This window comes from Brassica napus, chromosome A9, assembly GCF_020379485.1.
Source record: "Brassica napus cultivar Da-Ae chromosome A9, Da-Ae, whole genome shotgun sequence".
Lineage (NCBI taxonomy): Eukaryota > Viridiplantae > Streptophyta > Magnoliopsida > Brassicales > Brassicaceae > Brassica > Brassica napus.
Genome location: NC_063442.1, coordinates 34,709,360 through 34,724,601, shown reverse-complemented (window position 1 = coordinate 34,724,601; position 15,242 = coordinate 34,709,360). Strand labels below are relative to the sequence as shown.

The 15,242-nt window shown below is 35.7% G+C and overlaps 4 protein-coding genes and 3 non-coding genes across 8 annotated transcripts; 4 read left to right on the top strand and 3 right to left on the bottom strand.

The window, feature by feature from the left end:
• Positions 1–3,026: 3,026 nt before the first annotated feature.
• Positions 3,027–5,808, top strand: LOC106415714 (FBD-associated F-box protein At4g10400-like). The gene is made up of 5 exons (XM_048741152.1): positions 3,027–3,251; positions 3,411–4,283; positions 4,356–4,496; positions 4,577–4,842; positions 5,559–5,808. Exons 2-5 carry the CDS (start codon positions 3,453–3,455, stop codon positions 5,584–5,586), a joined length of 1,266 nt encoding a protein of 421 aa, XP_048597109.1. The 5' UTR covers positions 3,027–3,251; positions 3,411–3,452; the 3' UTR covers positions 5,587–5,808.
• Positions 5,809–6,428: 620 nt separating this feature from the next.
• Positions 6,429–8,830, top strand: LOC111213715 (FBD-associated F-box protein At4g10400-like). Of its 2 annotated transcripts, none has more exons than XR_007316556.1 (4): positions 6,429–7,103; positions 7,235–8,116; positions 8,204–8,328; positions 8,408–8,830. XR_007316556.1 is itself a non-coding variant. In XM_022715535.2 (4 exons), the coding sequence occupies exons 2-4, from the start codon at positions 7,277–7,279 to the stop codon at positions 8,687–8,689; spliced, it is 1,257 nt and encodes a 418-aa protein (XP_022571256.1). In that variant the 5' UTR covers positions 6,429–7,103; positions 7,235–7,276; the 3' UTR covers positions 8,690–8,830. The 2 variants fall into 2 exon arrangements, 1 of the variants encoding a protein (XP_022571256.1); XM_022715535.2 differs by having other exon boundaries at positions 8,194–8,328.
• A 1,067-nt stretch (positions 8,831–9,897) lies between these two features.
• Positions 9,898–9,971, bottom strand: LOC125578837. Its single transcript, XR_007316918.1, has one exon. It is a non-coding gene; the product is annotated as a small nucleolar RNA snoR53Y (small nucleolar RNA).
• Positions 9,972–10,158: 187 nt separating this feature from the next.
• Positions 10,159–12,760, top strand: LOC106411911 (FBD-associated F-box protein At4g10400-like). Its single transcript, XM_013852769.3, has 3 exons — positions 10,159–11,756; positions 11,825–11,968; positions 12,047–12,760. The coding sequence occupies exons 1-3, from the start codon at positions 10,920–10,922 to the stop codon at positions 12,314–12,316; spliced, it is 1,251 nt and encodes a 416-aa protein (XP_013708223.1). The 5' UTR covers positions 10,159–10,919; the 3' UTR covers positions 12,317–12,760.
• LOC125578829 lies at positions 10,178–10,277 on the bottom strand. The gene has a single exon (XR_007316910.1). It is a non-coding gene; the product is annotated as a small nucleolar RNA snoR69Y (small nucleolar RNA).
• Positions 10,367–10,461, bottom strand: LOC125578828. Its single transcript, XR_007316909.1, has one exon. It is a non-coding gene; the product is annotated as a small nucleolar RNA snoR69Y (small nucleolar RNA).
• Positions 12,761–13,805: 1,045 nt separating the features above from the next.
• On the top strand, positions 13,806–15,124 carry LOC106411662 (monothiol glutaredoxin-S14, chloroplastic). The gene has a single exon (XM_013852464.3). It carries the CDS (start codon positions 14,356–14,358, stop codon positions 14,875–14,877), a length of 522 nt encoding a protein of 173 aa, XP_013707918.1. The 5' UTR covers positions 13,806–14,355; the 3' UTR covers positions 14,878–15,124.
• Positions 15,125–15,242: the final 118 nt, after the last annotated feature.

The window sequence follows — 15,242 nt, the reverse complement described above, 5'->3', positions numbered from 1 at the left end:
GGTCATTTAGAAACTTAAACTAATTTGCTATATAAATATCACACCACCCCCATTAGTTTCACGCATCTATCTTTTAAGTTTTCATATGTTTTTGATCGCTCATATTTAAATTCTACTTTTGTGATCTTGCGCAGGTGTATGATAATCAATAAGTAACTCATAGACGGAATACTATTACTGGTAATTTTATGGGGGATTCTTCTTCTCCGTTTATTTTTGTTCTCTTCCTCTCCATGTTGTATCTCTATCTATATTTTTGCATCAGTAGTGATTCAACTAACAAAAAGAGACGACTTTGTTTATCTAGAAACTGATCATCCCTTTCCAAAAAGGTAATTTTTTTTTATAAAGTCAAATCACTTAGCAAGAATATAATATAAGATGTGTATGCTAATCAAGTGCAATTTATTTATTGTGTGTGATCCTCTTTAGGTACATCTGAGAGCGAAAGGTAATCTCAAAGCTTTTTAAAAACTTTGAAACTCATTGATTTTGTCCTATCAATTATATAATTTGTTATCTTTTGGGGATTGTTTACATCTTTAAATATTTTTTTTTTTTTGACAGCAAGAAAATTTACAAACTCATATAGACTCTGTAAACCAATGTGGTAACTCTGCATCCATGTGTACGACGAAAGACGGTTGTGTCCGAGCACTACGTGCCAAGCGATCCGCCTTTATGTTTTTCGTCCTTGGAACATGAACAATCTCTGAGTTGGTAAAGCTTCTTCTCAAAAACTTAATGTCATCCAGGTAGCTTTCAAATGCCGGCCATTCTTCTGGTTCCGAAACCATCTTCACCAATTGAGAACAATCCGTTGCAAACGTGACCCGGAACTGTCGTAAGTTCTTCATACACTCCATTGCCCAAATTAGAGCCTCCAACTCCGCATGAAGAGGTGAAAGACTTGCCCTTACATTCCTTGCCCCTAACAAACCCTCAAACTCCGGAAGCGTGTTTACATCTTTAAATATTTTTGTTAAAATTACCTCTTTTCTGACTCAAGGTTTAGAGAATGAAACCGTAAATCATCTCTGATGTTACAATTAAACTAATGATAATAAATCTCAGGTAATTCAAATCTCTCTTTTATATTTCATGGCTGATTTTTTTATTGGGGTTATGCGTGAAATATTTGTTTTTTCTTAATAATATTTTTCTGATGTTTTAAGATTAGTGTTAAATGTGATCGTTTGAAGCATAATGCATTCTCAGAACACACCTCCATGATAAATACTTCTATGTAAATTGTGTCAATTATGTTAGTGATTTTGCATCTGAGTATTGTGACTGATGTTCCAAGAGAGAAAACGTATCATCTCAAACCGAGATTGTTGGGAAAGGTAAATGGTTTATAGATGTAATTGGATAATTGGCATCTAAAAGATACATTTTATTAGATAGTATCAAGCAGTCATTTTAAACCTTTTGAACTCTAACTTTTTGAACTAACAGAATAATCATGCTTAACTTATACGCAGTTCAAAGAGTTATGTATCTAAATGATACGCTCTATCATATATAAATGATACGTTTTATTAGATAGTACAAGCAGTCCTTTTAAACTCAAACAATGTCATGTTCTGAGTTGTACACATTGTATTGACCTTTTTTTTTCCTTGCGGTGTGTATTCAGATAACAGTAGTGAAGTGCATATATGAAGTAATATCAACCAAAATTAAGAAAAGTCTTTTAAAAGCATAGATAATCACATGGGCCTCTCTTGAACATGGCAAATAACTATCAGTTTTGCCAGACCCGAATTTCTTAAACATGTTTTCTACTTTCTATTTTCTTATTATTTAGTTTCACCTGATGAAAAGTTTGAATCACAGACTCTTGACATTTTAAAATTTATATTATCTGTTTGTGTAATGGTGCAGAGGTTTCAATGAGACCGGCTTATCCTTCTTCCAAGAAAGTAAAGGACTATGACAAGTTTGAAGCTGAAGTGAAGAAGAATAGAAGGATGATAAGCTTGAAGGAGACGCTGCTTTGAACAAGTTCTTCCATGAGATATTGAATTTTGATGAGGATATGAGGAGTGCTAGAGCAAATCATTTATGAGTATCTATCTATCTATATTCCTATTTAGTCTTTCTTTTCTCGTGGAGATTACAATGTTTTTGGCATTTTGATTGACTCTTTTTGCAGTTTTGCACAATCAACAGGTGGAATCTATTGGGACAGTGCTTTCAATAGACTGGAAAGATGTTGGTGCTAAGAAAATCGAGAGCACTCTTTATGATGATCTGGCGCTCAAGACATGGAAAATATGATCTTATATGATGTATGGGTTTTACCTTAATCTAGACAGAACTCGAAGCCTTGGTCTTAAGGTCTGATTTCTCTACTTTATGGACTTAAGGTACTTTGTATTTTCCATAACTCATATTTTTTATACGAAACACTGAAATTTTTAATCTAAATGTTCTAATGTATTCTTTGTTCATATGAACATAGTATAAATATCAATATGTAACATCGAATCTTTCATATTAACCACATACATGTAACATAAGTATTATATAGTTGTAAATATGTAATTATCAATTTAATATTAATGTTAATGTCCGTACATGCGTGCGGGCGGTCCACCTAGTTATATAATTATATTTGAATACAATTCATGTATAAAACTATTATAATTATCTTATATAAAAATTTATTCATTATATTTTATAGTTTATAAATATTAAAAGTAATAAATATAACATTATTAATCTTTCTATAATTTCAAGATTTAGTTGCCATAAATTGTTATTTGTAATATTATTTAGATTATATGGCAAGTGATATTAAATATTTTTAGATTTACCTTAAATTTTTAGATCTAATTTAAATAAATAAAAATTAAAAACAATCGATCAATCAAGTTATAATAATTTTTTTGAAACTTCACATCTGAGAAACACGTCACCAGACCTCATTAAAGTGAATTCTCTTTTAACATATGAGGAGATGTTCTATGTATTTTTTTCAGTAAAAACGCATACGTTTCTTTTCATTACCCAGTTTTCGTCGATTGACAAAATACTTGGTTTAATGGTCTGGTTTAGTTCTTTGGGTTAAGTTACTTCAGTTACCAGCTTGGTTCAATTATCTTTCCTGACACGAAGGCGAATGCCATTTGGTAAAAGTTAAATCAGAAAGCAATTCATCTTTTATCCTCTCCTCTCTCTCTCTCACGGGATCTCACTCCATCTTCCATCATCGCCATCCATCACTTGGATATCAGTTGCCTAAGGTGACACTCTCTTCTCTATTATCACATTCTGGTCCGTTATTCTGGGTTTATCTATCGTTCTTTTCAAGTTGTTACATCGTCACCTAACTATCCAGATTCTCTTTTGTCTCCTTTGGTTTTGCTTGTTACTTATTAGTTTTGGTTATTTTGTGTCCACAGTAACAACGGTGGTACATTATAGAGTTTGTGTCCTTCTCAGATATGGACATAATCAGTGGGTTGCCTGATGAACTGCTTGTTAAGATATTACTGTTGGTTCCGACAAAAGTTGCTGTATCCACAAGCATCTTGTCCAAACGGTGGAAGTATCTTTGGATGTGGTTGCCCAAACTTGATTACGGTCCTCGCGACTGTTCAGAGTCTGAATGCGAGAAGCTAAGGTGTTTTCTTGACAGAACTTTGCCTTTACATAGAGCTCCGGTTATCGAAAGCTTCTCTCTTGACTTATGCTGTTCACGATTTAAACCGGAGAATATCAACATGTGGATTGGAATAGCTGTTTCCCACTGCCTACGTGAGCTGGAGATGCTATATGAGTCTGATCCGGCTAAGCCAATCGTGTTGCCGAGTAACTTGTATGCCTGCAAATCTCTCGTGGTCTTGAAACTTGATGGAGATATCCTCTTGGATGTTCCTCAAATGGTCTCTCTTCCCTCGTTGAAAACTCTGAAGCTTCAAAGTGTGAGATACTCCAGTGACAAAACTCTTCCACTGCTTCTATCAAAATGCCCACTTCTGGAAGATCTTGTGTTGGATTTATGTGAGGATGATACCCCGAGACATTTGATAGTTGCTGTTCCGTCTTTGCAGAGTTTGTCACTCTCTATACTCTATAATAATCATATTATAGATGGGTTTGTGCTAACAACTCCTGCTTTGAAGTATTTCAAACTTATGGACTATAATGAACACTACTGTCTGATCGAGAATATGCCTAACCTGATCGAGGCATATTTAGATGTTGATTGTCCTGATATCAAGGATCTGATTGAGTCAATCACATCTGTCAAGCGTCTTTCAATATGTTCAAAGGTAAATCATTTTCCATTTATCAACTTATTTTATGTAAATCAGTTTTCAGTAGTTTTGGAATATTGTGCGCAGGCTATGCTTGATGAAGGTTTTGTCTTCAACCAGCTTGAACATCTGGAGGTATGTTTATGCATGGAGCATTCCTCGAATCAACTTTTCCGGCTGCTCAAAGCTTCTTCTAACTTGAAGAGACTGGACATTTCCTTAATGCGTGTAAGTTTGTTTGTTGACTCTCTTTTTTTAGGATATGATTCACAACCTATTATCAGTCTAATTTTTGTGTTTGTTATCAGGGTCACGTGTCTCAAGGTATGGACGACTGGAATCAACCAACTACCGTTCCTGAATGTATCCTGTCGTCTTTACAAACTCTCAACTGGTCGGCGGAGTACACAGGAGAACCACAAGAGAGAGATATTGCGGTTTACATTCTGAAACATGCTCTTCACTTAAAGACTGCAACAATCAAGTCATCTGAATTGGAAGTTACAAAATCTGAGATGTTAAAGGAGTTGGAACTTTCGCCTAGAGCTTCAGCTGCATGCCAACTCATGTTCGAGTGAGTATTTGATCTTTAAACTTGGTCTTTTTGTTTGTGCTTGAACTCGTATGGTTTGTCTTCAACTCTGAAAACTTGTTTTCCCAAACTAATCTTTTTTTATATGTTATCCACTGTAAAAAAACGAATTATGTTGTTGTTTGGAGCTAAGTTCTATGTATCGTGTGGATTCCCTTTTGGGAAAGTAATCAGAAAACATTGAACTTTATCTTCTCTCTATCATCTATTTACCATCGTTGTTGTCTCCTTGTTTTGCTTATTCTTCTTCTGCGTTTTCTGTTGATTTAGACAAAATTCCCACGGCCCTCGTTTAGTTGTTTGGTTTAGTTACTTCAGTTGTTACTTGTTACCAGCTGGTTCAATTATATTTCTCGACACAAAAGGCGAAAGCCATTTGGGAAAAAGTTAAATCAGAAAACAATTTCTCTCTTCGTCTTTATCCTCTTCTCTCTCACACACACTCACGGGCTCTCACTCGATCTCTTCCATCATCATCCATCTGTTGGATTTCAGTACCCTAAGGTTTTGTCACCTTTCTCTTTGTCTCTTTGGTTACTAATTAGCTTGGTTAGTCTTTAAAATGTGTTCTTCTGTTTTGTGTCTAGATTCTGTTCGACAGTAACAAGGGGTACATTGGGTTTGTTTTTATTTGTAAAGAGATGGACAGAATCAGTGAGTTGTCTGATGAACTGCTTGTTAAAATATTACTGTTGCAGAGAAGTAGAAAAAACCCGTCAAGGCTAACTCTGACGCAGCTGGGTAGCAGCACCTTCTTGGTTCTAGACTTAAGGAGAAGCGTGATCAGGCCGTAGTGAAAGTTTGGCCAAGAGGAGATCTAGCTAGACTCTCTTCTGCTAATCCAAAATTTGCAATATCAACAAATGAACAAAGAGATTGAAACATGAAGTTCAATCTGAGTCACTAAGAAGCTAAAAACGCAAAACACATTATCAGTTTCTAGCAAACTCTCCAAATGCCTCTACCATATCTCGACAAGTTTCTTCTTTGACTCCTATGCCATTTTTTCCAATCTTGTTCTCAAATTCATCACCAGGATCATCTATTGCTTTGCAATCATTCCTATATGATTCACAATCTCTTGTAATCTCCTCCAACATTTTCAACTGGATGTCGTTTCATGATGTCTCCACGGGATCTCGCAGGATTCCATCTTCTCCAGTTACGACTAGAAGAAGAATACTGATTTGAAGTTTTAATTTTATAGGGCTTTAAGGTTCTTATGATTTGATTGAAGGCTTTAAAATGGCAAAGTGTCTACTAAATAAACTATAATACTTAACGGAAATTAAACAATTTAACTGTTGACTTCCTATGGGTTTAAATTTGTCTGGTCAACTAAAGTTCAAAGTTTAAATGGCTTATTATAAAAAGTTCATGATTTAAATGGATCAGTTAAGAGTTGGAGATTTTTTTTTTAACACTGGTTATATTTCATAATGTAAAGTTTAGAAAGAACAAACTGCCTCCCTAACAACACACACCTCATAAACAGAGGATTGGAAGGAACATGTTACCAAAATAAAAAGAAGAAAAAAGCAGAAAATAAAGAACACCAGTAGGTGCCCAAACAAAGCATGAACAAAGGAAACATGCTAGAGGCTCGTCAGCCAGCGAGAAAGCTGCGTCAGCCAGTCATGGAGACTCCATTGACAGCCTCTGTTCGGATAGTGAATTACTAGCCAGTGGGGACCCAAGTCGCCAGATAAGATAAGCAGCGATGAACCCGCGTAACGCTGATAGCAATGCTCGTAGCAACACCATTCTTATCGAGAGATACATGCTATGAACTCTAATCATCAGATGAGCTTAGCTCATTTCTCCAGCATGAAAGAAAGAGACTTTATGTAGCATGTTTGCCATCAGAGTTCGAGATTTATTTGGCTTCTTTTTGTAAGTTTGGGATTTAAATGGCGTTTTTTCCTTTTCTTTTCTTATTCTGGGTTTTCTCTTGATTTAGGCAAAAATTCCCACGTTCCTCTCCACCTGAGTCAACGGGAATCACATCCGCGTCGTTTTAGAACAAACAAAGTGGCATAAAATGGGTTAATGCCCTGGCTTAGTTCTATAATGCTCTGGTTTAGTTCTTTGGTTAAATAAATTACTTCAGTTAACCAGCTGGCTCAATTATATTTCTCGACACAAGGCGAAAGCCATTTGGTAAAGTTAAAATCAGAAAACAATTTCATCTCTTCTCTCTCTCACTCCATCCTCCATCATCACTTGGATATCAGTTGCTTAAGGTAACACACTCTCTTCTCTATTATCACATTCTGGTCTATTATTCGCTTAACCTTCAACCTCTCGTGGAGTTCTAGGTCTATCGTTACTTTCAAGTTGTTACTAATTAGTTTTGGTTATTTTGTGTCGACAGTTACAACGGTGGTACATTATAGGGTTTGTGTCCTTCTCAGATATGGACAGAATCAGTGGGTTGTCTGATGAATTGCTTGTTAAGATTTTACTGTTGGTCCCGACAAAAGTTGCTGTATCCACAAGCATCTTGTCGAAACGGTGGGAGTGTCTTTGGATGTGGTTGCCGAAACTCAAGTACGATTTCAGGGGTTGTCCAGAGCCTGAAGGCAAGAGGCTACTGCTTTTTCTTGACAGAAACCTGCCGTTACACAGAGCTCCTGTTATCGAAAGCTTCCGTCTTGAGTTATATGGTTCATATCTTACACCGGAGAATGTCAAAATGTGGGTTGTAATAGCTCTTTCCCACTGCCTACGTGAGCTGGATATATTATATGAGTCTTATCCTCCGTCTAAGCCAATCGTATTGCCGAGTAACTTGTTTACTTGCAAATCGCTATCGGTCTTGAAATTGGATGGGGATATCATCTTGGATGTTCCTCGAATGGTCTCTCTTCCCTCTCTCAAAACTCTGCAACTTCAAAGTGTGACATACTCGAAGGACGAAACTCTTCAACGGCTTCTATATAATTGCCCAGTTCTTGAAGATCTAATGCTGCATTTACGTGATTATGGTGACACTATGCAAAAGGTTACAGTTGTTGTTCCATCTTTGCTGAGTTTGTTACTCTGTATACCCTATGGTCATGATATACAAGGGTTTGTGATAGACACTCCTAATTTAAAGTATTTCAAACTTGTGGATGATAATGATAAGAGTCACTACTGTTTGATTGAACATATGCCTAACCTGATCGAGGCACATTTAGATGTTTCACTCACTCACATCAAGAGTCTTATTGGCTCAATCACTTCTGTCAAGCGTCTTACAATATGTTCACGGGTAATTTATTTTACATTTATCGTTTTATTTATGTAATCATTTGTCACTAATTTTTAGTATTCTGTTCGCTGGCTAAGTTTGATGAAGGTTTTGTCTTCAACCGGCTTGAGCATCTGAAGGTATGTATATGCAACGACCATTCCTCCAATCAACTTTTCCGGCTGCTCAAATCCTCTTCGATCTTGCAAGAATTAAACCTTTTCTCAATGGAGGTAAGTTTGTTGGTTTAACTTTGTCTAGGGTCTCTGATGCACAACCAAGTGTCAGTCTAATTTTTGTGTTTGACATCAGGATCATGAGCCTCAAGGCATGGATGACTGGAATGAACCAAGTACTGTTCCTGAATGTTTGTTGTCGAGTCTACAAACTCTCAGCTGGTCGACATACACAGGAGAACCACAAGAGAGAGATATTGTGGTTTACATTTTGAAGCATGCTCTTCACTTAAAGACTGCAAGAATCAAGTCATATGAATCGGCTGTTCCAAAATTTGACATGTTAAAGGAGTTGTCACTTTCTTCTAGAGCTTCAGCATCATGCAAACTCATATTCGAATGCGCATCTGAAGATTAAAATTGGACTTGTACTCCTGTTCTTCTACTCTTGTATGTGTTTGTTCTCGTATGGTTAAGTCTTCGACTCTGAAAACTTTTTATCCAAACTATCTTTTCTATATGTTATATATGATCATCAGATTATGATGTTTGGAGCTAAGTTAAATGATTAGATTTAATAGTTTTGTGGTTAAAGTTAAGGTGATGTTGTTTTGAGCTAAGTTATAGACCTTGCGCTGATGTTGGAGAGATAGGAAACATGATATGTCGTAGTGTGTGTATCCACGTGAGTTGTGGTTGGAGTTGTCGCAATAGCTCCATTGAGCCAAAACACTTCACTTTCTTTGCTTATGCTTTGTTCAGTCATCTCAAAACTCAAGAATTCTTAGAGTGGCTTCTGGTGTAATCACTAATTTGGCAATGCACGGTAAGAACTTCTATTGGTGGTTCAAGTAATTTTATGATATTGTTATAGATTTTTAGACTTAAAAGTGGTCTCATTTGATTGTGTCATTTATTTACACTACTTGTTTGCTTAAATGTTGAATCTGTAAGTTGCATTAGACGGTTCTTGATGCCAAGTTTCAATAAATGGTTTCTTTCCGATATATGATGTATTAATCAGAGAAGAGTCGAGATCTAATAATGAATAAAGGAGGTGCTCAACTGCTAGCAAAGATGGTAGCTGATGCACTGCCCAATTTATGCGGAAATTTGTTCCAGTACTTCCAAGTAGCAGACATCTTAGAATATATCTACTCATCTGCATCAATCCATGTCTGTAATATATAGCATATGCAAAAGCCAATCTATTTAAAGAAGCTTTGTGTTGGGATGCTAAGTACATACGTATTAACTCTTACATGTCTCTCTGTTTTTAGCACAAAAAGAGAAGTTTCTCAAGCTCCTGAAAGAAGAGAAGCGTGACAGAGATCGTAATAATATCAGTGGAGGCGAGTAGAGATGACAATGGCAGCTTAGCAAGGAAGATACTCAGATCAAAGCATGTTACTAATTCAGACAATAATTAAATTTTTTAATCAGACAAACAAGGCTTAAAATTAATTATGGGAAATTGCATCCCATAACCAAACAAAAAACTCAAATTAACTAAGTAACTAAAATCTTTTTCTCTCTCTTCCTTTCCCTTCCTATCTCTCTCATCCCTCTCTCTAAAAATCTAATTTTGGTTTTTTTCTTGGTTATTTCACAAATTCTCCCTAAAATTATTCCCTCAGTCATTTAACGTTGTTTCGTTCACAAGAAATCAGTATTAGCATGGTTAAGCCATCATAGGGAATTATAAACTCTCTTGAATTTACACTATTACTAAACAAAATAAGAGTTAAAACTCCACCACTAATAAAAAAACATATATGTTCCCTCAGAACTAAGTTACAAATCATATAAAAACTGTATCAGATATACATTAGCTTTTTAAATCATCACAGGGAACCACCAAATCAATTTAGAACATATATATGAGAAAATCATATAATTCGAGGGTTGAAGGGCTCAGAAAATGTTTAAGAAAACAGTTATTTTCCTTGGCCACAAAAGGCCTCATAATGAGCTGGGATAAAAATGATATCATCATAGCCACTTAAACCCTAATCAAACCCAAACCAATTTGCAAAACACAATTAAACACACCAAAAATTGAGAAGATTTCATAATCAATACGAACAAAAGATAATAAAAGGTTCAGATACATGTATTGAACATAGTTGTACTCCTAGACCACAAAAGGCCTCATAGAGCTGGGATTATATGTTATCATCACCACCCGTAATCACACAAATTCGAAACAAAAGAATCAAATTCAAGAAAACCCATCAACACTGTAAACGAAAGAGCCAGACGGACGAATTTGATTGACAAGTAACAACAATCTTTAATGGAGACGAGAAGTGATGAAGTCAAAAGCTGGGAGACGCTGATTTATAAAAACAACTTAGGGTTTTTCATACCAAATTGTCAGGCCCAGTAAGGATACATGAAAGCTCGGCCCATACTAAGGCCTAATGACAAGCCCACCAAAGCTTGGTAGTAGTTCCGATGCTCTGTGAACACTATTCACCTAACTATCCGGGTTCTCGAAGGTTTTGTCACGTTCCTCTCTTTTTGTCACTTTTGGTTTAGCTTGTTACTAATTAGTTTGGTAAGTCTTTAAAGATGTTTTCTTTTGTTTTGTGTTAGATTCTGTAGACTGTAACAACGATACATCGGGGTTTGTTTCCTTCTCAGAGATGGACAGAATCAGTGAGTTGTCTGATGAAGTGCTTGTTAAAATACTACTATTTGTTCCGACAAAAGTTGCTGTGTCCACAAGCATTTTGTCGAAACGGTGGGAGTGCCTTTCGATGTGGTTGCCCAAACTTGAGTACGGTCATAGAGATTGTTCAGAGCCCGAATCCAAGAGGCTGCAGTGTTTTCTTGACCGGAATCTGCCGTTACATAGAGCTCCGGTTATCGAAAGCTTCCGTCTTCAATTAATTAGCTCACGTTTTAAACCGGAGAATATCAATTTGTGGGTTGCAATAGCTGCTTCTCACTGCCTACGTGAGCTTGAGATTTTATACGAGTCTGATCCTGATAAGCCAATAATATTGCTGAGTAGCTTGTTTACTTGCAAATCGCTAACGGTCTTGAAACTGGATGGGGATATCATCTTGGATGTTCCTCGAATGGTCTCTCTTCCCTCTCTCAAAACTCTGAGACTTCATAAGGTGATATACTCTAAGGACGAAACTCTTCAACGGCTTCTATCTAGTTGCCCAATTCTTGAAGATGTAGTGGTTGGTTTACGTGAGAATGACACTATGGGAAAGCTGATAGTTGCTGTCCCATCTTTGCAGAGTTTGTCATTCTATATACCCTGGAGTAATGATATAGATGGGTTTGTGATAAACACTCCTGCTTTAAAGTATTTCAAACTTATGGATCGTAATTATAGGAGCTACAACTGTTTGATTGAGCATATGCCTAACCTGATCGAGGCACATTTAGATGTTGAACTCGACGATATGAAGAGTATTATTGGATCAATCACATCTGTCAAGCGTCTTACAATATGTTGTTCACAGGTAATCACAATTAACTCATTTCATTTTATGTAATCATTGTTAGTAACTTTAGTATATTCTGGGCGCAGACTATGCTTGATCAAGGTTTTGTCTTCAACCAACTTGAACATTTGGATCTATGTTTATGCGCACCGTTGTTCCCGGATCAACTTTTCCGACTGCTCAAAGCTTCTTCTAAGTTAAAGAGACTACACCTTTTCTTCATGAATAGTGTATGTTATGTTTATTAAACTTTTTATAGGATCTGATGCATAACCTAGTGTCAGTCTAATTCTTTTGTTTGATCTCAGGATCATTATCCTCAAGAAGATATGGACGACTGGAATCAACCAAGTACTGTTCCTGAATGTATATTGTCGAGTCTACAAAGTCTCAGCTGGTCGAAATACACAGGAGAACCACAAGAGAGAGAGGTTGTGGTTTACATTCTGAAACATGCTCTTCACTTAGAAACTGCAACAATCAAATCATTTGAGTCGGAAGTTCCAAAATTTGAGATGTTGAAGGAGTTGGCACTTTCTTCTAGAGCTTCAGCTACATGCCAACTCATGTTTGAGTGAGTATTTTGATCTTTAAAACTGGTCATGTTCTTCAACTTCTTGTATTCCTCGTACTCGTCGGTCTGTCTTCAACTCAGATAAGTTGTTTTCTACCATAGATTTTCTTTCTATATGTTAAGAGCTAAGTTATATGATCTTTTCATAGTTATGGTTTAAGGACAGACTCGGAGAAGATAAACATTGTAACTGAAGAAAAGAGAACAAAAAAAGCAATTGATGCATTGATAAGTATCCTATGTTGGAGCCACTAAAAAAGGATCCGCCGTGTATGAATATGATCATGTTAGTGTGTCTATCCATATTGAGTCTTGGTAGGAGTTGTTGCCATTCGAAGACGCAACAGCTCGATTGAACAGAATACTTCCTTTGCCCTTTCCCTACCAGTCTCTTGGTTTCTGCTTAATATATTGATGACAAGTAAATATTGAAAATAACGTTTAATTAGTTATCAGTTTCATAAATTAGCCGACATTTATTACTAAAAATATGCTTATCCTATACATATTACAAAATTTTAATAATGTAAAATTAACTTTAATATTTTTATTAATTGAAATCTTTATTTCTATAAGATGGGCAGATGGGATAAAACTTAAGAGTGTGTAACAAACTAACAATACTAAAATCTACTTTCTCTCTATTTTATAATATCAGATGTTGTAAAAAAGATTTAATGTTCCAAAATATAAAATGTTTTGATATTTTAAAGATAAATTTAGTTTTATTATATTATTTAATTAATTAATTCATTTGAAATTTATATTATTATTAGTGTTACTTCAAAAAAAAATAATTTTTAGTTCTTATGATTTTATAAGAAAATGTTATAACAACAAAAATATCAAAATCTAGTACAAATTTACTGGAACCAAACTTAAATTACATGTTTTAAATCAAATAAAAATAATATATATAAAACATAGTACAAATAATTTATTTCACGTTAAATAGGTAACTATTTTAAAACTTGTTCTAATTTTTTTTGTCTAAAACCAAACTGAACCTTGAAAAAAAAAATTAATATCGAAATAAAATTTAATCGCAAATAAGAGTGTAACACCAATTTTCTGAAAGTGCAATTCTCTTAAATATCAGTTTTAAAGTTTTTGTCATTAAAATAGTTTTTAAGGAGAAAAATAATTAAAATAACTCTTTTTATTTTGAAAATTTTAATATTTATTTTTTATTTTTAAAATTTAAAACTTTATTCTCAAAACCCAACCATTTAACACTAAACCCTAATTTTTTTTTAAACCAGAAGTGCTTATTTTAAAATTAGGGGTCTAATAGACTAAATTACAACCATTATTTTAAACCATAAATATAGATTAGTTAACCTATGGTATAAATATATTTTTACTTTTTAGTAAAAATAATAATTTAAAATGTAGTTTTGTGATAAAAAAATTTAAAAAAATAATATATGAAACTGACAAGCACTAGTGCCTAAGATGTGTTTGGTAACAGAGTTTTTTTTTTTTTTTTCCCTCTGAAGTTATATTATTAATGCATTCAAAGTTTTACAAGAGCCCAAACAGGGAAACAGAGCCGGAGAAAAAACGATATATCCCCGGAAAACAAAGCCGGCGGAACATGAATATATCCCCGGAAGCTTAAGTCCAAACAAGACAACTTTACTACAACTTTACTAAGCCAAACTAACCACGAAACTTAAATGACCAAGAGTAATCTGGATAGATTTGAAAGAGTTCTTAACATCATAAGAGAGCCGGAACAGGACCATAGCACCTGAAAGAAGGAAGCTCCAGGATAAACCCTTCCCTATAAGGACCTTTGCACCACAAGCAAACTCCTCGAACCGAAGGAAACAACCATAACTGAATATCCCAATGAACGCCTTCACCCGTTGCTGCAAGTAGAGTTTAGAACCATTTATAAACTCTATCAAGAGTTTTGAAAGAGTTTATTCTTATAAGTTGACAAAAAAAAAAAAAAACAGAGTTTATTCTATTCCTCCTCCCGTATTGGTGGCTCATAAATTCAACACTAACCACTTCCAATTCTCCAAAAGAATAAAAATGGCTCTCCGATCTGTCAAAGCTCCGACCTCGATACCTCCCGGCCTGATCGTCTCCTCCTCAGTTATCAACAAGCCTCAATCTCTCAGATTCGCCTCCAAACCGACGGCATCACTCGCCGTCCGTTCCAATCTCAAACTCAAACCAGCTTCTCCCCGCGCCGCGAAATTCCGCTGCTCCGCGTCGTCGTCGTCGGCGCTCACGCCGCAGCTAAGAGACACGCTGGAGAAGCTGGTGAACTCGGAGAAAGTAGTGCTGTTCATGAAAGGGACGAGGGACTTTCCGATGTGCGGATTCTCGAACACGGTGGTGCAGATCCTGAAGAGTCTGAACGTGCCTTTCGAAGATGTGAACATTCTCGAGAACGAGATGGTGAGGCAAGGGTTGAAAGAGTACTCGAGTTGGCCGACGTTTCCTCAGCTTTACATCGACGGTGAGTTTTTCGGGGGTTGTGATATTACTCTCGAGGCGTTTCAGAGTGGAGAGTTGCAGGAAGCTGTCGAAAAAGCTATGTGCTCTTGAAAGTTGATCTTATCTCTATGTCATGAGCGAAAGTCTTCTTGATGTTTTTTTTATGGCTGGTAACATTAAGAGACATGTTGTATGATGGAACTATGGTTATAGAACAACTACGTTTCTGAAAAATGTATACTTTACTGTCTTGAGTCTCTTTATTGATTTTGATCTTTTTGCTTGGGTGTGTGTTTTTCTTCATTTGTGTTGTTGAGGTGTTCATGTTACAAAAGAGAATCATGGGTTGTTCTGCTCATTCTTGAGGATTTGCTGAGTTAGAAACTGAGTTTAATAGATTTCGTTCTGACCACTTCATTGGTTCAGTGAATGGATCTGAAAGGTTACCCGCTAAGTTGCTGGTGTGTGTGCTTATC